The sequence below is a fragment of the Phacochoerus africanus genome, chromosome 8, assembly GCF_016906955.1.
Source record: "Phacochoerus africanus isolate WHEZ1 chromosome 8, ROS_Pafr_v1, whole genome shotgun sequence".
NCBI lineage: Eukaryota > Metazoa > Chordata > Mammalia > Artiodactyla > Suidae > Phacochoerus > Phacochoerus africanus.
Genome location: NC_062551.1, coordinates 160,089,337 through 160,117,173, shown reverse-complemented (window position 1 = coordinate 160,117,173; position 27,837 = coordinate 160,089,337). Strand labels below are relative to the sequence as shown.

Genomic DNA, 27,837 nt, shown 5'->3' with positions numbered 1-27,837 from the left:
ATACTGGAATAAATTGAAAGTGAGGTTCATGTGTATACAGAAGATTTTTCACTGTTAATTTCATAAATATCATGATGATAAGTAGGAAGAGCTACTATTTGTTGACTGTATTTATATCAGGCACTTTACACACATAGCTAATTTAACCCTTATGACAACCTTATAAAATAGGAATTATCACTCCCTTTCCATTGATAAGAAAATAAAAGACCCAAGAGGTGATGCACCTTTCCCAAAGTCATACAGAGCAAAGGAGATGGGACAGAAATATAAATCTAATGTTCATTCAAAGAGCAAGTTATTTTGCGACCCAGATTTTGCCAGCTTCATGAACATTTTTCCTTCTAAGCAATATGGTTTGCCTCTGAGCAGTAACCACTTTTTACCCAGTTACAGTTTATCCTTCTGGTCAACGTGGACTTTTGCATGTTTATCCAGAAATGCTCTTTCAGCATCATCTTCCTTCAGCTGCCTGTTAGTTCCTGATTCCTCAGCTGAATCCTCTTCACTTCCCTCTTCTTCAGTCCCCCCGATGTCACCTTCCCTTTCCTTCTCTTTTTCATTCTTCTTCTTGGCCTCTTCTTGTTGTTTTCTTTTTTCCATTTCTTCATGCAGTTCTCTCCATTGCTTCTCTATGTCCTATTTAGAGTGTGGAATTTCAAAATAATTTACAGATGGTATAAACAAAGTTAACTCCCTTTAGGAATGTTTGGCATCTTCCCACACGCTTTAAGATTTCTGGTATGGTGTTTATTTACACACAAGTTTTCACTATGTGTGGGGTGGAGAGAAATGTGTGAATGTGTGTGTGTGTGTGTGTGTGTGTGTGTGTGAGAGAGAGAGAGAGAGAGAGAGATCTGATCATAAATAAAATTGGCCTGGATTCAATAAACATTTCCCGAATGCCTTCAGCACAACTAAGCACGGTGAGAGACATTTGCACATATTTCTATGACTCACAGCAATAGCTGAAGTTAAGTGTTACTAGTCCCAATTTCTAGATGAGGGATATGAGGTTCAGACTGATTAGGTGTCTTGTCCAAGCTATACAGCTAGTGAGTGGTAGAACTAGCATTAGAAACCAGATTTTGTGGCCCCGAGTTTGGCCCTCCTTCTGCTACAGCACAGAAAAACAATTTTTATAGAACTCTTTGAATTTGCTTTTGAACTGTAACCAGTTCAAACTTACATTAGGTCAGAAATGGGACTTCTGTGTTCCTTAATGTGTTCATCCAAATTCTAGAATTTGATCTTCACAGCCAGCTTCATAAATTTTTCTACTCAGAAGGGCCTCAAAGAAAGGACAGAATGCAAACTCCTCTAGGGCTTTAATTCTATCACCTAGAGAATCTAGGCCAAATAGTCTTTTACCCAGGGAACAAAACTACACTGAGAACCTGCATGCCCAGTAGGCTGGAGACTTTAACAATCCTACTGGGACCAAGGCTTGACTTCTTGTTGTGATTCCCACAGTATTAGGGAGAAAATTTCTTTCTCAGTTGGGTCTTCGTTTTCTTTCATTTTTTTTTTTTCTTTCTTTTTTCGGGCCATACCCGCAGCATATAGAAGTTCCCAGGCTAGGGGTCAAATCAGAGCTGCAGCTCCTGGCCTACACCACAGGCACAGCAACGCCAGATCTGTGACCTACACCACAGCTCATGACAACACTGGATCTTTTAACCCACTGAGCAAGGCTAGGGATGGAATCTGCATCCTCATGGATACTAGCTGGATTCTAAACATGCTGAGCCCCAGCAGGAACTCCAGCTCTTCATTTTATTATGCCTGGAAAGCACTGGCTACAGTTAGTGCCTCTATTTCTCACTTCCTTCTGTGCTCTGCTCACTAATTGGTTTCCTCACTCCACTCTCTACCAAAACAGTTCTTGCCAAAGGTAACCAAAGACCCCCAACTCTACCAACTCCTCAAGCCCACTCAGACCTATAACCATCTATTGAGCCGTTTTCTTTTCCTTAGACCTCAACCAACTCATGCCTTCACTTTCCTCTTTATTTTTATGTGATTACCCTCTTGGAAATACCCTTGGCTCCCTCACCCTTCCACCCCTTAGTTGGGCAAATCCTCTAAGTCTGGATTTAGGATTAAATCCAACTTGCTACACCTGCATCTAAGCAGAGAAAATGGCTAGAGAAAATAATAAAAACAAACTGATTATCCTCATATTAAACTCATTATAGCTGAACTCAAGTGAGCCCTTAGAGCTAAATGGTGAGCCTTCTATGTTGCTGTGGTTGATTCGCTCTCCTCTCCTTTTCTCCTGGAGCCATGCTGGGCTTTCTCAGAGCTGCTCTGCACTTGGTCATAATTCCTACCCAATCTTTCTTTTCCTCTGTCCTCTCACAGGTGCCTGTGCCTCCACCCTCTACCCTGCATTTTTCCCAGGCCTTATCCCCAATAAATGGCTTACATTTCTAACGCCTTCTTCTTGGTGTCTGCTTCCTAGAAAACCCAACTACATATGCTCCCAGCACCACATCGACCCTCCTGCCTGTGTTTATTCTTATATAGTCATTCTTCATCCCTGTGACTATGGATGAAATATCCATACTCCTGTAGAAAGCCAACCCATCTTCTTGGGCACCGGCTCTCATCCACTCTCATGTTCTCTAGGACAGTGCTCCAGAAATTCTCTTTTTTCTCTCCTTTATTGCTTTTCTCTTTATTGTATCATCCCCATTAACATACAAGCAGGCAGAAAAATGTACTATATATAAAAAATCTTGACCAACATTTCCCTTTACCTACCATCCTATTCTGTCTAACTTTTTTATAGCAAAACTCCTCAAAAGCCTAGTTTATACTTGTTTTTTCTACTTGTTCTCCTTCCATTCTTTCTTTCTTTTTCTTCTTTTTGGCCATGCCCAGGGTAGGCAGAAGTTCCCTGGGCCAGGGATATAACCCACGCCACAGCAGTAACAATGCTGTGTCTTTAACCTGCTGAGCCACCAGGAACTCCTTTCCATTCTTTTTTGAACCCATTTTTTCCCTATACCTGTCCACTGAAACTGCTCTTCTCAGAGTTGCCCGTGAACTCCATATTACCAAATTCGGTGGTCCATTCTCAGTCCTCATCTTTCTTGACCATTTGACACAAATGAACACTGTTTTTCCCCTTAAAACACTTTCTTCACTTGGCCTACAGGATACTGTCCCAGTTCTCTTCCAACCTTGCTGGCTACTCTTTCTCCTTTCTGTGCTGGTTCTACGTTATCTCCCTCATCTCGAAATATAGAAATATAGAAATATATATACCCACTCCTTATGAGATTTCATCCAGCTTCATGGGGCTTTAAATATTATGCATAGAACGTTGACTCACAAATTTATATCTCTTATTCAGACTATATCCAATGGCCTCATTGGCATGTGGACTTCTAAGAATCATATCTGATTTAACAATTATGTAATTTATTTCTCTCCCTACTCTTACCCCAAATTTATTTCTTCCTTGTTCTTCCCTATCTTAATAACTCCATCCTTCTGATCACTGGGGTCAAAATCCTTGGAGCCATCTATCTCTGTTTGCTCTCACTCATGTTTTATATCACTACTGTGGCTTTTGCCTTTACAATGGATCTAGAATCTGAGCATTTCTCTCTATCACTACTACCTGTTCCGGTCTTTGCTCCACCACAGTATTTTTTTTTTTTTATTGCTATAGTCCTTTGCAACACAGCAGCCAGAATAACATCTTAATCTCTGAACCGGTTCATATCAAACCTTTGCTAAAAATGGCTCTGATGGCTCCCCATTTTATTCAGAAATGGCCCCAACTGCTCTCATTCTTTCTCACTCAGCTCTAGTTACACTGTCCTTCTTATTCTTTCTTGGGCAAGCAGATTAGGCTAATACTTCAGGAACTTGGCATTTTCTATTCTCTCTACCAGAATGCTTTTTTTCCTGGACACCTGTGGTTTTTGCTCCTTTCTTTTCCTAAATCTCTTCAATGTTACCTACTCACCAAGGTCTCTCCTGACCAAAGAGCAAAACCCCCATGTTCACAGCCTACTCTACTGCTGTACTGTTCTCTGTAGCTTACCTCACTTATATATATGCACTTCTTTATATGCTTCCTGTTGGTCTCCGCCGACTGAATATAAGCCCCATGAGGGCAGAAACGTCTCTGTTTTATTTCACTGGTATATTCCCCCCCACTACAACAGTGTTTTGAACAAGCACTCAACAAAATATTTGCCAAGTGAATATATAAGTTATTAATAATAAGTACCATGTATTGAACACTTATGCTATGCTAGGAACTTGTAACTGTTTTTTTGTTTTTTGTTTTTTGTTTTTTGTCTTTCTGCTATTTCTTGGGCCGCTCCCACGGCATATGGAGGTTCCCAGGCTAGGGGTCGAATCGGAGCTGTAGCCACTGGCCTACGCCAGAGCCACAGCAACGCAGGATCCGAGCCGAGTCTGCAACCTACACCACAGCTCACGGCAACGCCGGATCGTTAACCCACTGAGCAAGGGCAGGGACCGAACCCGCAACCTCATGGTTCCTAGTCGGTTCGTTAACCACTGCGCCAAGACGGGAACTCCCAGGAACTTGTAACTGTTATCATCACCCCCAATTTATAGATGAGGAGACTGAAGATCAGAGAGGTTAAATAACTTGCCCAAGGTCATACAGCTGGTAAGTAATGGAGCCTGGATTTGAACTAAGCAATGTAGCTCTAAAACTCATGTTCCTAAACAATATGCACTATTTCTTTAATAAAATAATATTAGACGATAAGCTCAAAGTAAAAGAAAAATTAAAAAACAAACGAAACCCCTAGGAGTTCCCATTGTGGCTCAGATACAAGTTGACTCGTATCCATGAGGACACAGGTTCGATCCCTGGGCCTGCTCAGTGGGTTAAGGATCCAGCGTTGCCATGAGCTGTGTGTGGAGTAGGTTGCAGATGAAGCTTGGATCCTGAGTTGCTGTGGCTGTGGTGTAGGCCAGCAGCTGTAGCTCTGATTTGACCCCTAGCCTAAACTTCCATATGCCTTGTGTGTGGCCCTAAAAAACAAAACAAAAAAACAAAAAACACCTAAAACGTGTAAAAAAGTCTAATTTTTGTTTTTTCCATGATGACTACATCAATGCTTCTTTGAAAATATTAAAATATCAAAGTTCTCTCAAAAATTTCTTTTAAATGCCTACGCTTTGCTGGTGCTCTAAGCATGAGCTTAGTCTGCCTCTTGGGTAATCAAGCACTGGTCACAAACCTATTTCAATGGCCCTTCCTACAGAGCCAGGATGTCTGGATGAAGGATGACACCACTTAGAAGGCTCTGCCACAAAGCCCTACTTTGTCACAAGTACCCCTCCGCCCATAAAACAGTTCTAGGAGAGCAGGGAAGCTGGTAAACAGCACCAATACCTTCCTTCCTTTTCCAAGTCTTCCATCAGAAGTGGGTTCAGTGACTCCCTTCCAGATCACACACTGTAAGCAGCGATTGTGACACAGAAGGAATGTGAATTCTAATTCGACAAGTTAAAAGTTGTTTGTGACCTTGCACAGTTTATATATACTCTCTGAATCTCAGTTCCTACATCTGAAAAATGGGAATAATAATATGTCTTGCTGGGGAGTTCCCATTGTGGCTCAGTGGCAACAAACCTGACTAGCATCCATGAGGACATGGGTTCAATCCCTGGCCTCACACCATGGGTTAAGGATCTGGTGTTGCTATGAGCTGTGGTATAAGTCATAGATGTAGCTTGGATCCTGTGTTGCTATGGATGTGGTGTATGCTGGTAGCTGTAGGTCTGATTAGATCCCTAGCCTGGGAACTTCCATATGCCTCGAATGCAGTCCTAAAAAGCAAAGCAAAAAATGTGTGTGTGTGTGTGTGTGTGTGTGTGTGTGTGTGTGTCTTGGGTTGTTTTAAGGGCTAAGTGGGAAGACTTGGAAAGTGTTCACAGAGTCAAGTGCAAGGTTGTAAATGTCCAAGGAGTCCTTTATCCTGACTCTCAGGGCCATGTAACCAGCAAATGAGACAGCGACTGGGAGACCAATTTTTAAAAGGCAAAGAACAGTGCATAACTGAGGAGTCAGACATGTGGAACTCAGGGCGGGTGGGGAATCTTACTTTTCTTATTCCTCCGGTCTTATTTCCAACCACTTCCGCAAACTTTTCATCATTTGTAAGAAGGAAATTGTCAAAGATGCTTCCTGATTTCACCTGTTGAAAACAATGGGATTATTACAACTAGGCTGAAGGACTTTAAAAAATCAACTGGAAGCTTTGTTGAATGCAAATTCCCAGGCCAGAGGCCCAGAGATTTTAATCAATAATTGAGGTGCAGTGAGGAAATACAAAGATGATTAATAATACAGAGGATCAGAATGCTGTACTGCCTTAGCTGATCTGCTCTAGGAAGAAGTTAATTGGTTTCCCAAGGTTCTGTGCTCCCCAAGCCTCTGACCACTGTTTTAGAGGACTGTGCAGAAATTTTCATCACCCTGCTAGGCTCCAAGATGCCACCCAGGGGTTCTTGTCACAGCTCACATTGACAACATCTACCCCAGCTGCCACATATAGATGCCCTTTTTAAAGTTATCTCCTTAATATAATCAGAAAAACTAAAAGAACATAGGGAAAAGAAAAGGTTTGACAAGAAGTAAAGCACAACTTAGATTCTCTACTACATTTCTCTATTTTCTCAAGATATTTATTTAATATTTACAAATAAAGAAAAAAGATGAATTAAGTCAACGACAAATAGTAAGTTCAGTGTTTACTGATTTAATGATGAAGGAACAGAACAGAAAGAGCAGAGGTCATAGAGTCAGACAGACCAGCTCAACTACATACTAGCTGTGTGACTTTGGGGAAGTTACTCAACTCCTCTGAGTCCATTCCCTCATAACTAAAGTATTAAAAATAACTCCCTCGCAGTGTTGTCATGGGCATTAGAAATAATACATGTAAAGCACAGTGTCTAGCAAATAACAGTCATTCAATAAGTTGTAACAGTTATTACCATAACTTTTCAGTATCTAGATATGTTTCAAAAGAAGCAAAAGGAAGTTCACTGAGGATTTTTTTACTTCAGCACTATGTTAAATAAATCAACAAGTTAATTGACCAAGAGAAAGTTTGCAGCATGAGCAATCATGTGTCCCTTCCCCAGGTTTTGAAAAATGTTTTGTTTTGTTTGACCTTTTAAATAAGAAAGACTTTTATGTGGCTCACATCATCCCACCAACACTGCCTTTAGCAGAAAAATAAACGACAAAATAGTACGTTGAGTAGAGATTGTTATTTTTCCCATGAGCCATTTTAAAACTTGGTTTTAATAATTCCTTATGCAATTAAATGTTTCTTCTTTACCTTTGGGATTGTTTCCTCTTTTGAGTTATCAGCAGTCTTGGCTAGAGAATTGCTCAGGTGTTGGCTCTTCCATTTTTTGTACTCTGATGAGAAATGTTTCTAATGTCCCCTGTTCTCTTTGGTGCCCCCTCCCCCATCCCACTTATACTAAACTCAAGGCTCTGCCTAGAACTGAGAATCAGGATCTTCCTAAAACTCAATAGCCAAGTGACTTGGTCTACGCATATCCTCTCTGTGTCTCCATGTTTTTATCTGGAAGGTGGAGAAAATGTCATTTCCCTTTGTTCATACAGTTCTCAGAAGAAAAGAACAAGTGAGAAAGAGCTTTGTGAGACTGTAAAGCCTGTAGAAGTTTTGCTTTTCAGGGGCACACTCATGGCATGTGGAAGTTCCCAGGCTAGGGGTCAAACTGGAGCTGCAGCTGCTGGCCTACACCACAGCCACAGTAGCTCATGATCTGAGCCACGTCTGTGACCCACGCCATAGCTCACAGCAATGCTGGATCCTTAACCCACTGAGCGAGGCCAGGGATTGAATGTGCATCCTCACATATACTCGTCAGGTTCATTACCACTGAGCTACAACAGGAACTCAAAAGCCTGTAAAAGTTAATTCACTGAAAGTTACCTGCTTACCTGTGATATCCTACTTGAATCATAAAATAGAAAGAGTACAGGTTTGGGCACTTCTGGCTACAGGATCTTGACAAGTCAAGTCACCTCTGAGCCTCCCCACCTCCTGATGAGTAAAATGGAGATGATACGTCTCACCATACAGCCTCACAGGGCTGTGACACAAATCATATGACCTAAGGAATGTCAATGTGCTTTGCTTTAGAGCTGGGCTGTCCTCTTTGCATTTTGTGTCACTGTTCCTTCAAAGATCATAAGGAGTCCTAAAGCTAAGAGAAAGAATTTTCTTTGTTCACTGCCTTCTCCTCCTAGCCTCTGTCCTGATGAAAGAATGCAGTTCCTTCTGCCTAAGGGAAAATAAAAGGATAGGAAAGGACAGCAAAAGAAAAGGGATTGTGTATGGAAATGTCCGAACAGACAGCAGGATGGGTCAGGGACTAAGCAGGAAGGTTAACCTGCTAGCTAGACTAGGACCTGATCAGGAGGGCAATGGACTCACAGAGAAAGCTGGAATCCCAGGCTTGGAAATTCCCACCCGTCTCCAAGCTGAGAGTCACTAGGCTTTTTTGATAAGGTGCTGGGACCCCGTAATAAACTGGATGTGCCGGGCTGGCTGAGTAGGTAGGGAGGAGTAGCACTTGTGAGTGCCAGACTCAATTAGAACTTGAAAGGAAAGGATTCCTGCAAAGGTGAGGTCAGCATTGCACAGAACTGTGTCGCAAGAGGAAAGAAAAGATAAAAGAGATAATCTTGGAGTCTGAGAAATGCAGTCTCTCAGGCTTCATCCCAGACCTGCTGAATTAGAATCTGTATTTTATTAAGCTCCTGAGTGATGTACATGCCTGTTAAAGTTTGAGACGCACTCCTTCAGCATGGTTTAAATTCTCAAACAGAAAGCTTTGCCTACTTGAGGAGGAAGATAGAATGCAGAGCGATTAGTGCCAAATAATTTTAAAATTTTGTAGATGAACAAAGATACAGTTTATAGTGGGTGCCTTAATGTTATCAGTGGAAAAAGAAAACCAATGCATTTCAATGAAACAATCAGATTAGGCAAATTAATACGACCACATATTTTTACAAGATGTAAAAAGTTCCCATTATTTATTAAAAAGGGATAACTGAAAAAAAGGAGAGATAACCATGGGAACTTGTACCTCAAACCTGGGCCTCCGCAGTGACCCTGCAGTCAGATTCTTAACTCACAGTGCCACAGCAGCAACTCCCTGAGGATTTTGATATTTCAAAGTTTTACCACATCTTTGATTTCCTTTTATTTCCAGAACCCCACAACATTCATATAGGATGGGCCTGGCAGTATAAAGTATTAGAACCCTGAATCTAGCCTCAGAAAAGCCTGATTCTGGAGTTTCCATTGTGGCTCAGTGGTTAATGAATCTGACTAGCATCCACGAGGATGCAGGTTCGATCCCTGGCCTTGCTCAGTGGGTTAAGGATCTGGTGTTGCTGTGAGCTGTGGTGTAGATCACCAATGCGGCTCAGATCCGGTGTTGCTGTGGCTGTGGTGTAGGCTGGCAGCTGCAGTTCTGATTTGACCCCTAGCCTGGAGACCTCCATATGCCATGGGTATGGCCCTAAAATGACAAAAGACAAAAGACAAAAAAAAAAAAGGAAAAAGAAAAAAGAAAGAAACGCCTGACTCAAATTCTAGTTTTTCTGCTGACCAGACGTGTCTTCGGGCAAATTAGCTAACTTTTCTGAATATCAGTTTTCACATTTAGAAATAAAAAATTTCATTTGCAGTCTCGAAACAGTGTTTGGGACATGGTAGAGACTCAATCAATTTTAGCTACGAAAATTATTAGAGTATATAAAATCAGCCCCACTTTAAAGATGAGCAGTTTGAAATTTAGAAAGCTCAAGACTCATTCAAGTCGTTATAATTTCCAGCCTGGAGCTCTTTCTACTTTGTGGAAACTTTAGAGGAATTGTTCAGTGGCTCTGAGCCCAGAGAACTTTACCTGCCAAAGGTCCAGGCCGAGGACACTGATGTCATAATAGTGACAAATGGTGGGATCAGGCTTATATTTAGGGTTGTCTATTTCTGGATGAATCCATTCCCCCTGGTAATTGGGATTGTCAATGATCTGGGGTTTCCATTGTCCCTAAGCAAAGAACCAGAGTAAGTGTGGTATTAGTATTTTTTCATTCTTCACATGCAGTCAGAAAGGCCAATCGATTTATAAAGATAGTTGTGTATTAGGCATAAGGATTCAGAGCAAGATATCTGGGGCTTCCTTCCCCTTCTTTGAATTGAGTTGATGCTGATGACTCTTCCCAAGATCCCCTTTCTACCCAGAGGGACCCAAACGAGGTGGCAGAAACCCATTCTGAGCCTGGTACCTGCTCTCTGCAAAAGTTTTGTCTATGGAGTTCAGAAAGTTTAGCTTCAGGGAACACCACTAAGGATTCTGCACTGGGGGCCATTCTCTTCCCTGAAAGCAGCACAGGAAACTGTGGCCAAATAAAACCACGCTTGCTTCAGTCAGTTTTACCTCCGGGCCATTTAAGAGTTGATTCCTTATGAGATTCTCTAGTTCCATCCATGTTGCTGCAAATGGCATTATGTCATTCTTTTTATGGCTGAGTAGTATTCCATTGTGTATATATACCACATCTTCCGAATCCAATCATCTGTGAGCCAGAAAGACAAAGACAAATACCATATGATATCACTTATAACTGGAATCTAATATCCAGCACAAATGAACATCTCCTCAGAAAAGAAAATCATGGACTTGGAGAAAAGACTTGTGGCTGCCTGACGGGAGCGGGAGGGAGTGGGAGGGATCGGGAGCTTGGGCTTATCAGACACAACTTAGAATAGATGTACAAGGAGATCCTGCTGAATAGCATTGAGAACTTTGTCTAGATACTCATGTTGTAACAGAACAAAGGGTGGGGGAAAAATGTAATTGTAATGTATACATGTAAGGATAACCTGACCCCCTTGCTGTACAGTGGGAAAATAAAAAAAATTATAAAAAAAAAAGAAGAGTTGATTCCTTAATTAGCTCCCTCTTGCTCCTGACGGGAGGTCAGGACTTAGCTAAAGAAGCTCCTCCCCTCCCCCCAACACCTTTCGGCTCACTCATGTCTCACCCTTCCCCTTTTGGGACCACCTCTGCGACTTCTGGTTCCTGACCCAGACCCATTTCCTGTTTTGACAATGTTCCTTTGGATGCTTTCCAGCACTCTGCACAAACCCCTTGCCTGGATCTCTGCTTCTGAGCATCCACCTCGACCAGCCCACCTTCTCCCAGATGGGCACAGCTCTGAGAGCGGGGTCTGGATGTGGCTACAGCCTTAGAGAAGGAGCTGGGGAAAAGAAGGAAGAGACTACAGGACCTCAGTGTTTCTGTCCTGTAAATGAACATTTACATCCCTCCTGCCTTATCTCTTACACCAACTGGAAGGGGAGGCTGCTCACCTTATACTTCAGGTTTGGTATCAGAAGCCCTTCCCACTCCCCATCCATTGCCTCATTCCAATCTTCTGGCTTTTTGGCATTCGGGTCTGGGATGAATTCAGTCTTCCCAGTCCTAAAACAAAATGTTCCTCCATGAGGATGGGGAGGGGGCAGGGAATGGAATGAAACTGGGGTCCAGAGTACAGCTGGGTTGGACCTAGTACCCTACCCCTGCCGCCCTCTAGTCCTCACCCCTAGGAAAGCCCAGCTCAGGACTGCAGACAAATCCAAGACACCCAGCAAAGAAAAAGACTTCCATCAACTCCAGCCTCTCTGCAAATTCCCTATCCTTCTGATCTTGAGAATTCTGAGTTCAAATAAGACGGGAATTTCCCTTATCTTTGGAACTCTCTTGTCCCCAATCATGCGCCCCTATTCTCAGAACGAGCCTTCTAGCCTGGGTCTGTCTTCCTGAAGGCCTCTCTTAGTGACCCGCCTTGTACCCCAGGGTGCTCCCTGACCTGGATCAGTCCTCCCTTGCACCCCAAGTCCTTTCTATCTCCTAAAACAGAGCTCCAAGTCACTGCCGACTCCAACTTTCATTATTTCCTCTGCTGTGGAGCCTCCAAAGTTTTGCTCTGTCTACCTGGCACTTCACCTTGGTGCTGGCCATTTGCCCAGACTGACCAAAGGCTTCAATGTCAAGTGCACTAGACTCAGAGACCTGCCTCAGTATTGCGAATTGCAGAGCTCCCTGGCCCCTGGGCTGTTTCAGCTGCTTCGCGGTTCCTGAGACATTAACAGTCAGCATCCGATTCTGGGGGTTACAGTTTTGATAGAGCCCAGACTAACTATCGAGTTTCCACCTTTTCTAGGACGACTGAACAGGGAGCACAGCGGCCTGCAGCCTCTCTCCTCTCCCCCAGGCCTCGAGCCAATCCTGACTACATCAGATGCACTGTCCTCACCAGGAGGCTGCTCTGAGCCTGCCTGCCAGCCTGGAAATAACCTAGTCTCTCCTTTTCCTGTTGCTGAAGGTCCAGATACTGCCCAATCACCTGCTTTAATTCCCTGACTATACTCCCTTCCCCTGGAATTGGAGCCCACTGAGTCTCCCTATACATGGCTGGCCCACTGGCCACCTCTTTGCAGGCTTCTCCTTAGGGAATGGATTCTCGCTGCTGGGTGCCCCGCTGCTCCATGCTTAACTCTGGGCATCTTTTCTTCATCAGGCTGAATCTGCCCTGACCTGTGAAGCAGCAGCACAGCAGGGGAAGTCCTCCAGGGCCTGGCTCCAATAGACCATTCCACCTTATTCCAACCACTCTCTACCTTGAATTTTTTTTAAATCAGGGCTTTCTATCCTTTTTTATTTTAACTCAGTGAGTTTTATTATATTTATAGTTGTGGGATGATCATCAAGCCCAATTTTACAGCATTTCCATCCTAAACCCCCAGCCCACCCATCCCTCCCCCACAACCTGTCTCCTTGGGAAACCATAAGTTTTTGAAAATCTGTGAGTCAGTATCTGTTCTGCAAAGAAGTTCACTGTGTCCTTTTTTAAAAGATTCCACATATAAGTGATAGCACATGACGTTTGTGTCTCACTAACTGCACTTAGCATGACAATTTCTAGGTCCATCCATGTTGCTTTATTGAATTTTATGCTCCCCAAACACTAAATTGCTACTTTCACTTCTTTACATAACCAGTTACTTTCACCTAACTGTTCCACCTTTATTCCTGCTGTTCTCAGTCTCTGGAATGTCTTTCTTCCAACTCAATTTCCATTGCTCTAATGAATTCACTGTTTGAAATTCAGTACATGGGAGTTCCCGTTGTGGCTCAGTGGTTAACAAATCCGACTAGGAACTGTGAGGTTGCGGGTTCGATCCCTGGCCTTGCTCAGTGGGCTAAAGACCCGGCATTGCCGTGAGCTGTGGTGTAGGTTGCAGACACGGCTCAGATCCCACGTCGCTGCGGCTCTGGCGAAGGCCAGCAGCTACAGCTCCGATTAAACCCCTAGCCTGGGAACCTCCATATGCCACAAGTGCAGCCCTAGAAATACCAAAAAAAAAAAAAGGGGAAATTCAGTACATGGCTAATATATAAATATAAATGCCATATATTAAGGGCTTATTATGTACTCATTTAATCTTCACAACAACCTTCACCCATAGATACTATAATAACCCCTGCTATGTAACTGACTTTCATAATAGCAGTTGTGTTCCTTGCTCAAGGTCTGTTTATAGGTGGCGTTTCATGGTTAGTAAATGGTGGACCTCAGATACAAGCCTGTATCTGTCTGACTCCATATCTCCAACCCCAGTCCTCATTGCCTCTTCCTTCCCAGACCACCAGCTGCACCCCAGCTCGGACTGGGTCAGAAGCCTGTTTGGGGCTCCCAAAGGATTTGGCTTCCCTTTTACCACTGATTACACAGTGTGACCTTCATCTGGGTACTTGTCTGCATTCCTCACTAGACTCTGAATCCCAGGAGGATTCTCGGTCCCTGGATTGTTCTCTTCATAGCTCTATCCAGTGCAGCCTTCCAGTGAGTATTAATAAATCAGTGAGTATACCCCATATATTTCCCATATTAATAACTTTGCAGTCAAAGAGATACAGGTTCAAATGCTGGTGCTAAAGTATGTGTGCTCGGGCAAGTCACTTCATTTTCTAAGCATCAGTTTCCTTATCTTCATGGAAGCTGCCCGAAGAAGCAACAGAACCTCAGCAAAAGTGAGGTGCTTCCCTATTCCCTCCATGACTCTTTGATACCGATACTTAGCTGGACCCCTCCTTGAGGGATTGATGTCCCTGGTTTCTGCTCCATTGTTCCCAGCCTCCTTGGTCCAACCTCACAGCTGAGATCCCCACCTGCTTCCCAAACACCCTCTGATCTCAGGTTTCCTATCTTCAGGATCCTCTATTTGCAGACGTTCATCCATTTCCTTGGTTTCTGGGCATAGGGGTCTTTGATCTTCCTGGGAGGCAAGAAGGCCCAGTCATTCTCCAGATCCCCAGCTGCTATTTGCTGGTTGTCTATTTTGACCTCATAAGTAGCATTAGGGCGGATAATCAGAGTGTACAGGTGAGTGTCTTTATGATCTAGAAAGGGAATGAGGATTATTTCAGTTCCCTATTGGACCTCAAGCACTAAGTGCATGACCTAAAACAGACAATCAGCTCCTGAGTGCCACCTCCCATATGTTCACAAACATTCTTTACCACATCCCTCGTCCCATTTCTCTGGGAAAGAGACTTAGGGTCTCATTCTCCTAAGTAGACACTCTCCTGGGCTCCCCCAGCTCCCATCCTTCCCTCCATCACAGCAACGGTCAATCCCTGATTTTGTCTGTTTTACTGTCTGTCCCACCAGGCTCTGAGTTTCTCAACAGTGGGATCATGTCTGATTCATCCGGTGTATCTGCAGGTTCCAGGACAAGGCCTACTCTGAGGAGGATCCCAGGGAGCCCATGAATGTATGGCCCCAGTACAGTCCTGTTAGGAAAGGACCTTGCCTGGAACATAAGTTCTCCTTTGACCCAGGACCTAGGGGCTTCATTAGACTCAGTCTCTACCTCTTTCTTCTGCTCTAGTTGTGCCAAATTTCTTGCAGTGCCACTCTTTCTAAAGTCTTCTTGACTTTTCTCATGTGATTACCTCTTTCAGTAGCTCAATCCTCCCTAAAATTGTCACCTTCCTTTACAAGGCTAATTATTCATGGTCATGATTCAAACCTTGGCACAGGGGAAACCTCTATGAAACATTTCTTAAGCCACCAGTTTGGGTCAGGGGCTTCCTCTGTGCTCCTAGAGCCTAGTTATACTAGGCAGTCATTCTCCTTTGCTTGACTCTTACCTTCACTGGATTCTGAGTTCTGTGAAGTCAGAGGCCATGCCTGGATCACTCTAGCCCCAGCCTAAGGCCCAGCACAGAACTGACATTCAGTGATTTCCTATCGAGCTGCTGATGAAATCCAGCCACTATCCTCCGGCCAACCTAGATCTCTCTAACCCCGATGTTACTAAGGTAAACTCACCACCCACTTCTAAGTGCAGCACTCCCCACCTGCCCTATCTCTTTCAACATCTAGCAGTGGGAAACCAAGCCATGCTGAGCATTGTTCTAAGAGACAAACTTATATGACTTCCTCAGCTTTCAGATCAATTGCATCTATGTGAACTCCTATACTTTAGAGCACTTCCCTAAGTCTGTTTTCTAATCTGCAAAATGGAGATGATAGGATTGAATTTATAAGGTCTTTGAAAGGATTAAATCCGATAACATATACAAAATGGTTATCCTCCCTTGAGGTTGAGGACCAGCCCACACACTCACCCTGCACTTGATAGTCTTGTTGTTCTCATGGTATTTCCCTTGATAGCAAAGGATGGCTCCTACTTTGTTGTTGCCAAAGCCACAGATGTCAGGGCCTGGAAATTAAATCCCAGTGCATGGGTTTTCTTTTTTTGTCTTTTTTTTTTGTCTTTTTGTCTTTTTGCCATTTCTTGGGCTGCTCCTGTGGCATATGGAGGTTCCCAGGCTAGGGGCTGAATTGGAGCTGTAGCCGCAGGCCTACACCAGAGCCACAGCAACGCAGGATCCAAGCCGTGTCTGCGACCTACACCACAGCTCACAGCAACGCCGGATCCTTAATCCACTGAGCAAGGCCAGGGATCAAACCCGCAACCTCATGGTTCCTAGTCGGATTCGTTAACCACTGTGCCACGACGGGAACTCCCCAGTGCATGGTTTTATACCACTTTTAGGCAGTCAGCCTGTCCTGTGGCCAAGACAGACATAGTCTGTGTAATCATCAGGGTCCCAGTAGGAAATAGATAGCACACAAACATTTAGGAATATTTGAGGAGAATTTAATAAAGGGATTATTTTAAATGGTAGGAGCAGGGCACTGAGAAAATATAAGGAAGAGTGCTATGCTCTGGACCAGCAGCAGTAGGGCTATTCCTGTCCCTAGGTTTGAAGGGCCCAGGAGAAGGGGTGGTTACCAGAGCCCAGAAGAGAGAGTCCTGCAGAGAGGGCATCCAGGAGAGAAGCTGTGACTTTAAGTCAAGGGACACAAGTCTCCTCCCTAGCTGCTATCTTCTGTCAGGGCTCCCATTGACCAAACCAAACTTGAGGCCTCTTCTACGCCAGGTACTTTATACCACGTCACTGAATTCTCACAACAAGTAGGTATTACCCTCTCTGCTTTTAGCTGGGAAAATTGTGGCCCAGGAAAGTTAAGCAACTTGCAAAAGGCCCAACAGTTAATAATTAGCATTGCTGGGATTTAAACCCAAGCCTACCTAGAAATAGAGCCTGCAGCTCTTTCTGCCTTGTGAAAACTTTAGAGGAAACTGTTGATCTGTGACTCTGAGCCCAGACAACCTAACCTGATAAAGGTCCAAAAAATAGGTTTTAACCTAGTTTTTCAACCTAATTTCCCACATTCTTGCTCTCTACCTTAAACACTGTGCGCGCGCGCACGCACACACACAATGTGCTCTGGCCACACTAGTCTCATCATTTTTCTACCTGCGTTTGAATTTCATGGCTCTGAGATCTTGTATGTGCAGTTTCCTTTGCCCTCATTACATTTCTTCCATTTCCTTTTCTGCTTATTAAAATCCAACCTATTCCTCAAAGAATAATTAATACCTTTTTCAAAAAGCCCCAGTTGGACTAAGTCATGCTATCTTTTGCGATCTCATAGAATCTCATCAATATCTTTTTTTCAATATCTTTTTTAAAGTATGTCTTTCTTTCTTTTTTAAAAAAAATGATTCATATACCTGTGTCCCCACAAAAGAGAAGGCAAAAGGGTAGAGTAGAAAAAGCCCAGGCTTTACAGCCAGACAGACTGAATTCAAAATACCTTGGGCAAACTCCTTGCCTTTGTTTTCTCATCTGTAAATGGAGATGATAACAGCCCAAACTTGTTGGGTTGTTTGAGCATCAAATAAATAATATTCATATGAAAAGAAAAAAATCACATTAAAAAAAAACCCTCTATTTATAATTTCCCTACGACAACCATCATGTACATACAATTTCCTTGGAGAAGGGTGGATTCTGGAAAAAACAGAGATGAGCAGACACACATTTTAGACCCGCAGAGTGCTGCAGTGGTCTACACAAGAGAGGGATTGAAGATAAGAAAAGAGATAAATAAGAAAGAGAGTTGAGGGAGAAGAGAAGAAAAAGGGTGAAGCTGCTGAGGAGGAGGATTTTGGTGAGGGCTTGAAGAGAGAGATATGAAGCTTCTTGGAAAAAGATAAAAAATATTAAAATTTTAAGGAAATGTGGCTGTATGATGTGGTTTAATCCTTTCCTCTAAATTTGTGCAAAAACAGTCAGTAAAGTCCACATTCTTCATCAGTGATTTGGGAGTTGAATTAACTGCTGTTGTTTCTTGGGTTTGGGTTTTGCTTTTTCTTTGTTTTTGTTTTGTTTTTTGCTTTTTGGTTTTTTTGTTTGTTTGTTTTTGCTGTTGTTTTTTGCCTCTGCCCACAGCATGTGGAAATTCTTGGGCCAGGGATCAAACCCATGCCATAGCAGCAACCCAAGCCACTGCAGTTGACAATGCTGGATCCATAGCCCACATGCCATTTCTTGAGTTTTTTCATCTCCACCACGTTGTTTTTTTGTTTTTTTTTTTGTTTTTTGTTTTGTCTTTTGTCTTTTTTGTTGTTGTTGTTGTTGTTGCTATTTCTTGGGCCGCTCCCGCGGCATATGGAGGTTCCCAGGCTAGGGGTCGAATTGGAGCTGTAGCCACCGGCCTATGCCAGAGCCACAGCAACTCGGGATCCGAGCCGCGTCTGCAACCTACACCACAGCTCACGGCAACGCCGGATCGTTAACCCACTGAGCAAGGGCAGGGACTGAACCCGCAACCTCATGGTTCCTAGTCGGATTCGTTAACCACTGCGCCACCACGGGAACTCCTCATCTCCACCACGTTGTAACTGTGCTTAGGGTAGGAGCTAAGTAAGAGCTGGCCTGTACCCAAAGAGGCCTAGTGACATCCTGAGGTTACAGATGCAACACTCTGGATGCACTACAGATGTTCAAAATGGGTGATTTCCCTGACCTTCCATGCCTCTCTCCCTGAAGGCAGGAACCTCCTTCAGCGCACAATGCCTTATTGTAGTAGGGACATTTGAGGGTATCTATAGGTTCTGATCCCGGGAACTAGGGAATGTCTTTCTGTACTACAGTCTTGTTAATACCAGGTGACGTCCACCTCTGTTCTATTTATATTAACATTTAGGTTTAGAGTTGCTTCTCTCAGGTCTTTGAAGAGTCTTACTGCGGAGGGAAGTAGAGCCATCACACTAGAAACTTGCTGTTCCAGGCCTCTCTGAGCCGTTTCTGCAACTACAGTGGCACTCATTAAGACCTCATGGGGGAAAAAAAATGAGTTCCCATCATGGCTCAGTGGTTAACGAACTCAACTAGCATCCACGAGGATATGGGTTAGATCCCTGGCCTTGCTCAGTGGGTTAAGGATCCACGGTTGCCATGAGCTGTGGTGTAGGTCGCAGACATGGCTCGGATCCTATGTTTCTGTGGCTATGATGTAGGCCAGCGGCTACAGCTCAGATTGGACCCCTAGCCTGGGAACCTCCATATGCCATGGGTGTGGCCCTAAAAAGACAAAAAGACAAAAAAAAAAAAACGACTTCATGGGGCTGATAGCGACTGCCATCAAAGAGCTTACCAAACATGATGTAATACTCGGATTCAGAGTGCATATCCTCCTGGTTCAAGGTGTCAGGAAAGAGTTTCACATACCTGCCACCACAATCAATGCCTTGCTCGTATTTTACTGAAAACTGAACCACCAAGGTCTCGTTCTCATTGCTGAATGGTTTAAACCTGGTTGAGAGGGCATAAAACTTGGCATCTTCGCTGGTCTGGAGACCTAAGAGCACAGAGCACAGAATCTTTAGGTTTAAATACCCTAAAAGCAGCCAGAGAATCCCAGCACTTGCTCTCACTAATTTCTGGTACTTTCTCACACAACAACTTCGTGCCAAGTGCTATGCTAGATGCTTTACACACATCTTATTCAAGCCTCGGAGCAACCCTGCAAAACAGGTATTATTTTCACTTTTACAAATTGGGAATCTGAGTCATGGGAAGGTGAAGTGACCTGCCTAGGGCCACATGGCTAGTGAGGAACTAAACCAGGATTTTTTGGGAGGCTGCACCTGCAGCATATGGAAGTTCCTGGGCCAGGAACCCTAGCCACAGCACTGACAATGCCAGATCCTTAAGAGGCTGTACCACAAGAGAACTCTTCAACTGGGATTTTTAAGCCATGTCTGTCTAATTCTTTCTTTCCCTTATAAACACTGCCTCTGATTTTCAAGAGGTACTTAAATATTGTTCTGAAGATTTATAGAACAAAGCTTTGTTTCTTCAGAGACCCCCTGGGTAGCCAGAGTCGGGCTCTGCCATGCACAACTGCTGTGGTAGGAAGAGGCCCAGCACGGCCTCTTAGAATAAATAATAAACATTGCTAACCCTTATTGATCACTTCCTCTTTACCAGGAAATATAGTTCATTCAGATGCACTGCTGCCCTTAATCCTCATAATAACCTCATAAGGTGGGCCCTACTAATAGCTCTACTTTACCATGAAATCACTGAGACTATTTCACTTGTCCAGAATCACACAACCAGTCTAATTGCAGAGTCCCCAACCTGAAACTTCATCACCTCCTCCAGAGAGCATCATAGCCGTAAGGGGTCTTAGAGCCTTTCTAGTCTAACTACATTACTTTATAGAGGAGAAAACTAAGACCCAGAGAGGGAAAGTTACTTATCTAAGATCACACAGTCACAAGTGACAGACACACAAGCCAAGTGTCCAGACTCCCACGTGAGTGATCTTTCCATTATTCTAAGCTGCTGACCAGCTTTATGGTTATGGCTCTGTCACTTAAACTCTCTGAGTCTCAGCTTCCTCATCAGCAAAGTGTGGATAATTAATTAATCAGACCCCAGAGCATTCTTGTGAAAGTCAAGTGGCTAAGAGATGTGAGAAGCACTTTGTAAACTGTCAGTATAAAAAGCAAGGGACTATGATTATTCACGCTTAGTGAGAGTTCTTCCTTCATGATCTCATAGCTCTTTGTACTTCCCTGGGTCATGCTATGCTGCAATTAAGTTCATTTCGGTCTCTTTGAATAATTTTTAAGCTCCTGAAGAGCAGGGGCATCTTTAACATAAAGATCTAAGACAAACTCTGGCATAGAGAAAACACTTAACATGCATTAAATTGCACAGAAGGATCACAGGTCCTGACTCAGAGGTCTCTTAAGCATTTATTGCACACCAGGCTCTGTGCTAAGCACTTTCATGTCTAACATTGCATTTGGAGCTGTCTATATTTTAAAGAGTATGCTTATTTCCCCAAAGACCTCGAGTAAGGCTAAAGCAGCTGGAGAAGACTTCACGGAGGGAGGGCTAGACACAAAGGAAAGAGCCCTGAGCCCATAGGCAGAGAAGACCAAACCTTGAATCTCCACTGCATGTCATTCCCCCCCACCTCTGAGCCTCATTGGTACCCAGAACCGTTTTAGATAACCGGGGTGGCGGGGGCGGGGGTGGGGGTCATGAACCGAAGAGGGATGAGGCACTGGGAGCAAACCAAGAAACCAAAATGAAAGGAGATGGTGTCTGTGCAGGCTGCCAGGGAAGGTCATTCAGTCTCCGGTTCTGTATCCTCTGGAAACAATTTTCCAGCGTGGATTTAAATGAGTTTTTAAACGTTCAAGCCAATTCGTAATTCTCTCCTTTAATAAACACGAAAATGAGATTCATAACAGTAGCCAGGAGAGAGAAGATGGGAAATCATTCCAGAGGACAATCAATGGATTCTATTTATAGGACAAAAGCTTTCTCAGACCAAAAATCATTGCCTAGAGGCCTTGTCCTCAGAGCTCCCCTTCCCTCGTAACAGTACAGCTCTTCCAGCGGCCCTGACCAATGACCATCATTATCTCCGTCTAATATCAAGGCTCAGAGAAAGGAAAAGACCTGCCCAGACGATGCTGCCAGCAAGGCAAAGCCCTAGGTCTGCCTGCTCAGCTCTCCGCCGTAACAAGCAGCTCCAAAGGGAGCCGTATTCAGAGGTTATCTAAGCGCTTTCAAGTGCAGAGGGTTACATAAAAAAATCCCAGGGTTGGGGAAAGCTGTATAGCCCTGGGTAATGAATACAGTGCTGGAGTCAGACCTAGAATCAGGTCTCAGGCCCACCTTTGGCCAGTGGTGAATACAGCCGTGGGCAAATTATCAAACCTCTCTGAGGCCCTCTGCAAAACTGGGGATATAATAGTAGCCATTTCATGAAGTCGTTATGAAGATTAACGGGAGAATGTGTCTTGGGACTTAGTCTTAAATGTCTGTTATTCAATAAATACATTATTATTTTTGTGGACACATCATTCTTCTCCACCTACTACTTCTTTTTATTCTAAGAAAGAGAAGTGAATTGGTAATCATGAATAAAAACAGGTGTATAAAAGTCAGAACTTTCCCGGTTAATTAGAATATTCCCAAATTCTAGTAATTACCTTTGTCCTTTTCTTTGTCTCTGTAAAATCTTCCTGCAATGAGCTGAAATTTACCGTAGTCCGGCCTGTGTTTAGATTCCACCCGCTGTTTTTTCCATCCATCTATGGGGTTAAAGACCAAAAAAGCGACATAGCAAAATGATTTGTGTTTTTTTTAAAGACAGTGACGTGCAACTAAGCGTGATAGAACTCGCAGGAACAGTAAGGGGATGTCAGAAGAGAATGCCAATATTCCTGAAAACCCCCTCCTTCTCTGTGCCTGGACCCCACCATTCCTGCACTACCTTGTCATTAGTGCTCCATTCATACTCGACCACTCCCTCCCCAATGAAAGTTCAATCCTAAAAACCAACCATGTTTGGTTGAAAGGCCTAAAACGCTCTCTTACAAGCAGGTAGAAAATACAGTTGTAGGACTGAGCCCTTATAAATAGCTATGTTAGTGAAAATAAATAAATAAAATTAGATAACCAAGTAAAGAGATTAGCTACATCATTTTATGAAAGTCTTAAATTAGTAATGATGATATTGAACAAGCCATTTCCACTTACCCTTTTTTATTGCCTAAACTCTTTACACTCTCCTTTGCAGTTTCAAGGAGATGCTGATAAATTTGTTTTGCTTTGGCATAGACAGCACGAAGACAAAGAAGCAATCCTTTTTGAGACCTAACACTCCATCCGGACCTTTAGTGCCCTTCTGACCTTATGCCTCAGAGCTGCTGACGGGGCCCACTTCCTGGGCCCACCTGGTCTCAGAGTCATGAGGCAATCTGGCAGTCTGAGATGGAAAAAGCTTTGAGGGTAGCATTTATTTCATCTTCTCCCCACAGATGGTTTTTTTAAATTTGAATAAAATTAGTGGGTTATATCAGTGTCAATAACCTGGGTGTGTTGGAACTAACATATACACACTGCTATTATATGTTATATTTTATGAATAGATAATCAATGCGAACAGGAATCAAAAGAAAGCTGGAGTAGCAAAACTCATAACACACAAAATAGACTTTAAAATGAAGAATATTTTAAGGGACAAGGAAGGTCACTACATAATGATCAAAGGATCAATCCAAGAAGATGATATAACAATTTTAAATATCTACTCACCCAACATAGGTTCACCACAATATATAAGGCAACTGCTAACAACCTTAAAAGAACAAATCAACAATAACACAATCATAGTGGGGGACTTTAACAACCTACTTACAGCAATGGACAGAACAACCAGACAGAAAATCAATAAGGAAACACAGGCCCTGAATGAAGCATTAGACCAGATGGACTTAATAGATATTTATAGGACATGCCATCAAAAAGCAACAGAATACACATTCTTCTCAAGTGCACATGGAACATTCTCTAAGACTGATCACATCTTGGGCTACAAATCCAACCTCAGTAACTTTAAGAAAATTGAAATCATATCAAGCTTCTTTTCAGACCACAACGCTGTTTGACTGGACATCAACAACAAGAAAAAAACTACAAAAGAGACTAAACAACATGCTACTAAACAACCAATGGATCACTGAAGAAATCAAAGAGGAAATTGAAAAATACCTAGCAGCAAATGACAACAAAGATAAGACACTCCAAAACCTATGGGATGCAGCAAAAGCCGTTCTAAGAGGAAAGTTTATAGCAATACAAGCCCACCTCAGCAAACAAGAAAAAGTGCAAATAAACAAGCTAACTTCACATCTAAAGCAGCTCAAGAGAGAAGAACAGACAAGACCTAAAGTGAGTAGAAGGAAAGAAATCATAAAGATCAGAGCAGACATCAATGAAATAGAAACGAAGAAAACCATAGAAAAGATCAATGAAACAAAAAGCTGGTTCTTTGAAAAGATCAACAAAATTGATAAACCCTTAGCCAGACTTATCAAGAAAAAAAGAAGACGCAAATCAATAAAATTAGAAATGAAAAAGGAGAAGTAACAACAGATATCACAGAAATACAAAAGATCATAAGAGATTACTATATCCAACTACATGCCAATAAAATGGAAAAGCCAGAAGAAATGGAAAAATTCCTAGAAAAGCACACTCTTCCAAGACTAAACCAAGACGAAATAGAAAAGATGAATGCACCAATCACAAGAACTGAAATTGAAACTGTGATTTAAAAACTTCCAACAAACAAAAGTCCAGGACCAGATGGCTTCACAGTAGAATTCTATCAAACATTTAGAGAAGAGCTAACACCTCTCCTTCTGAAACTATTTCAAAAAATTGCAGAGGAAGGGATACTCCCAAACTCATTTTATGAGGCCACCATCACCCTGACACCAAAACCAGACAAAGATACCACAAAAAAAGAAAACTATAGGCCCATTTCACTGTTGAACATCGATGCAAAAATCCTCAACAAAATGCTAGCAAGCTGAATGCAACAATACATTAAAAGGATTGTACATCATGATCAAGTGGGATTTATCCCAGGGATGCAAGGGTTCTTCCATATCCACAAATCAATCAGTGTGATACACCACATGAACAAACTGAAGAATAAAAACCATATGATCCTCTCAATAGATGCGGAAAAAGCCTTTGACAAAATCCAAGACCCATTTCTGATTAAAAAAACCCTTCAGGAAGTGGGCATAGAGGGAACCTACCTCAATATAGTACACGCCATATATGACAAACCCACAGCTAACATCATTCTCAATGGTGAAAAGCTGAAAGAATTCCCACTGAGATCAGGAACAAGACAAGGATGTCCACTCTCGCCACCACTCTTCAACATAGTTCTGGAAGTCCTAGCCACAGCAATCAGAGAAGTAAAAGAGATAAAAGGAATCCAAATTGGAAAGGAAGAAGTAAAACTATCCCTACTTGCAGATGACATGACACTATACCTAGAGAATCCTAAAGACCCTACCAGAAAACTGTTAGAACTCATCCATGAATTTGGCAAAGCTGCAGGATACAAAATCAATACACAGAAATCAACATAGTGCATTTCTATACACTAACAATGAAAGATCAGAAAGAGAAATTAGGGAAGCAATTCCGTTTACCACCGCATCCAAAAGAATAAAATACCTCGAAGTAAACCTACCTAAAGAGACAAAAGACCTGTACTCTGAAAACTCTAAGACACTGATGAAAGAAATCAAAGATGACACAAATAGATGGAAAGACATACCATGCTCGTGGACTGGAAGAGTCAATATTATTGAAATGACTATACTATCTAAGGCAATCTACAGATTCAATGCAATCCCTATCAAATTACCAAGGACATTTTTCACAGAACTCAAACAAAATATTTTAAAGTTTGTTTGGAAGCACAAAAGACCCGCAATAGCCAAAGACATCCTGAAAAACAAAAATGGAGCTGGAGGAATCAGGCTTCTGGACTCCAGACTCTACTACAAAGCAACAATCATCAAAACCATATGGTACTGGCACAAAGACAGAAATATAGATCAGTGGAACAGGATAGAAAGCCCAGAATTAAACCCACGTACCTATAGCCACCTAATCTATGACAAAGGAGGCAAGAATATACAGTGGAGACAAGACATCTTGTTCAATAAGTGGTGCTGGGAAAACTGGACAGCCACATGGAAAAGAATGAAATTAGAACACTCCCTAACACCATACTCAAAAATAAACTCCAAATGGATTAAAGACCTAGATATAAGACCAGACACTACAAAACTCTTAGGGGAAAACATGGGCCAAACACTCTCTGACATAAATGAAAGCAACATTTTCTCAGATCCACCTCTTAGAGTAATTACAATAAAAACAAAAATAAAAAATGGGACCTAATCAAACTTAAAAGTTTCTGCACAGCAAAGGAAACTCTAAACAAAATGAAAAGACAACCCAAAGAGTGGGAGAAAATCTTTGCAAATGAATCACTCCCTGAACTGTGTCCCCTGGAGACCATAAGTTTTTCAATGTCTGTGAGTTAGCATCTGTTCTGCAAAGTTCAGTCTGTCCTTTTTTCAGATTCCACATGTCAGTGAAAAGCATTTGATGTTGGTGTCTCATTGTATGGCTGACTTCACTCAGCATGATAATTTCTAGGTTCATCTAGTATTTTTAATGAAGAAGTTTTTCAGACATTGTAAAACACCCTGACCTTTCTTTCTTTCTTTCTTTTTTTTGGGGGGGCCATGCCTGTGGCACACGGAGATTCCTAGGCCAGATATCAAACCAGAGCTATAGCAGTGACAACACTGAGTCCTTAAAAGCTAGGCCACCAGGGAATTTCAGACCCTGACCTCTTACGTAGAGAATCCCAAGCAAAAATTTAGTTTCTTGAAGACTCAAGCTCTGTAATAGACGGTAATGTACAGCAGAAGTGTGGGTTTGTTTTGAAAATTTTCTGTCTCCACTGTTCCAGCTCGGTGGTGAGCACTCACTTCTCTCTGAGGTCCATGTGTTTGCCTTCAGCAATCCATCCAGCTCTTATGAAACCAGTGGGCCTATGTCTCTGCTCACCTGCCTGCTGAATACCTGTGCACCTTTCTTATTTCTTTCTCTCTGTCAGGCTATCTACATGTCTGCCACATTGACCACGGTTACTCAGATATTTATCAACTACTAAAAAGCCTTTATGGTGTGATCAACAGCACTGGATAATGATCTTTGGCAATCACTTTTCAGAATCTGTGTTCTTGCCTATACATAAGGATTATATTTAAACTCTTTAAGGAAAGGAACACGGTGCCAATAGTTGTACTCAATAAAAGTTTGTGGAATGATATATTAGCATGAGGGCCAAATTAATTAAGATAATCATTGTTATTATTAATTAACATCATTATGATGATATTAATTAATATTAACAATTAAAATTTTTTTAAATTTTTTGCTGTCATTGAATGATGCTTCATTCATTTCCATAATCTACCTCCCAAAGATGATCATTGCTAACATTTTGATATATCTCCCTCCCTTCTTTTTTCCTTTCTGTATGTTAACAAAGGCCCCTGCTCTTGCCTCCACATCCCTGCAGCCTCTGGAGAGATCCTTGCCATCGGTTTGTACTTGAGACTTAGAAAGGCCAGCTGGACCAGGCCTCTTGGGTTTGGGCATCTGTCCAGGGTGATTCTTCCTCAGGCCCAGCATGTCCGAGTATCCACAATGCACAGATGGTCCCAATAGCTTATCAGTCAGAGGCCTGAGAAGCAGGCTGTTCCTTGGTCCTGCTGTGCTGTCCTCAGCAAGTCTGAGCCAGCTGGGCACAGAGGTCCTTTGTCTCAGAATGTCTCTTCAGCCAAGTTTTCATGGTCAAGTCTGAGAGCTGACAGAATTAACTTTCATACACACACACACACACACACACACACACACACACACACACGCCCCTTGTGACTTTTGCATCATTCAGCCCCTCATCTGAATTCGTTTCTTTTTGTCTGATTTTTGTACTTTGACAATGGCCTTTGCTGTCACTATCAGCTCTCCCCTCACACCTGTTTATATCACTAATTCATTGACTCTCCAATTCAACCACAATTCCTGCATAATTTAATCTGTCGTTTCTTTAATGCAAGGTCTGAGACATCGAAAACTCATGTTGTCCCTGAGGCCACTGGTACCACTACCTGCTGGCCACCTGACCCCTGGCAGCTTGCAGCAGTGGCAATACATCCTTGATGGAGGTAAGAGACCGGGGTTCAACAAACACCTGTGCCGCTGACTCTGTGTCACTTTGGGAAAACCACTCCTTCTCTCTGGGTCTTGGATTCCCCATGTGTGTGATGAGACAGTTGCATTCTAAACACCCTCTAGTTGCCAAGCTGCTCTTTGGCCTGGAATAGTCTGAGAAAAGAGCAGAAAGAAAGGAGCCCATGTCAA

At 42.7% G+C, this 27,837-nt stretch overlaps 1 protein-coding gene across 1 annotated transcript; it reads right to left on the bottom strand.

Annotated features, from left to right (window-relative positions):
• Positions 1-27,105, bottom strand: LOC125133399 (calreticulin-like). Its single transcript, XM_047791509.1, is given in 11 exon segments — positions 1-639; positions 6,108-6,200; positions 9,967-10,110; positions 11,436-11,537; positions 13,389-13,392; positions 14,314-14,365; positions 14,368-14,529; positions 15,759-15,857; positions 19,148-19,351; positions 22,011-22,112; positions 27,012-27,105. Coding segments are annotated over 11 exon segments (1,305 nt in total). The 3' UTR covers positions 1-390.
• Between the last annotated feature and the right edge of the window lie 732 nt (positions 27,106-27,837).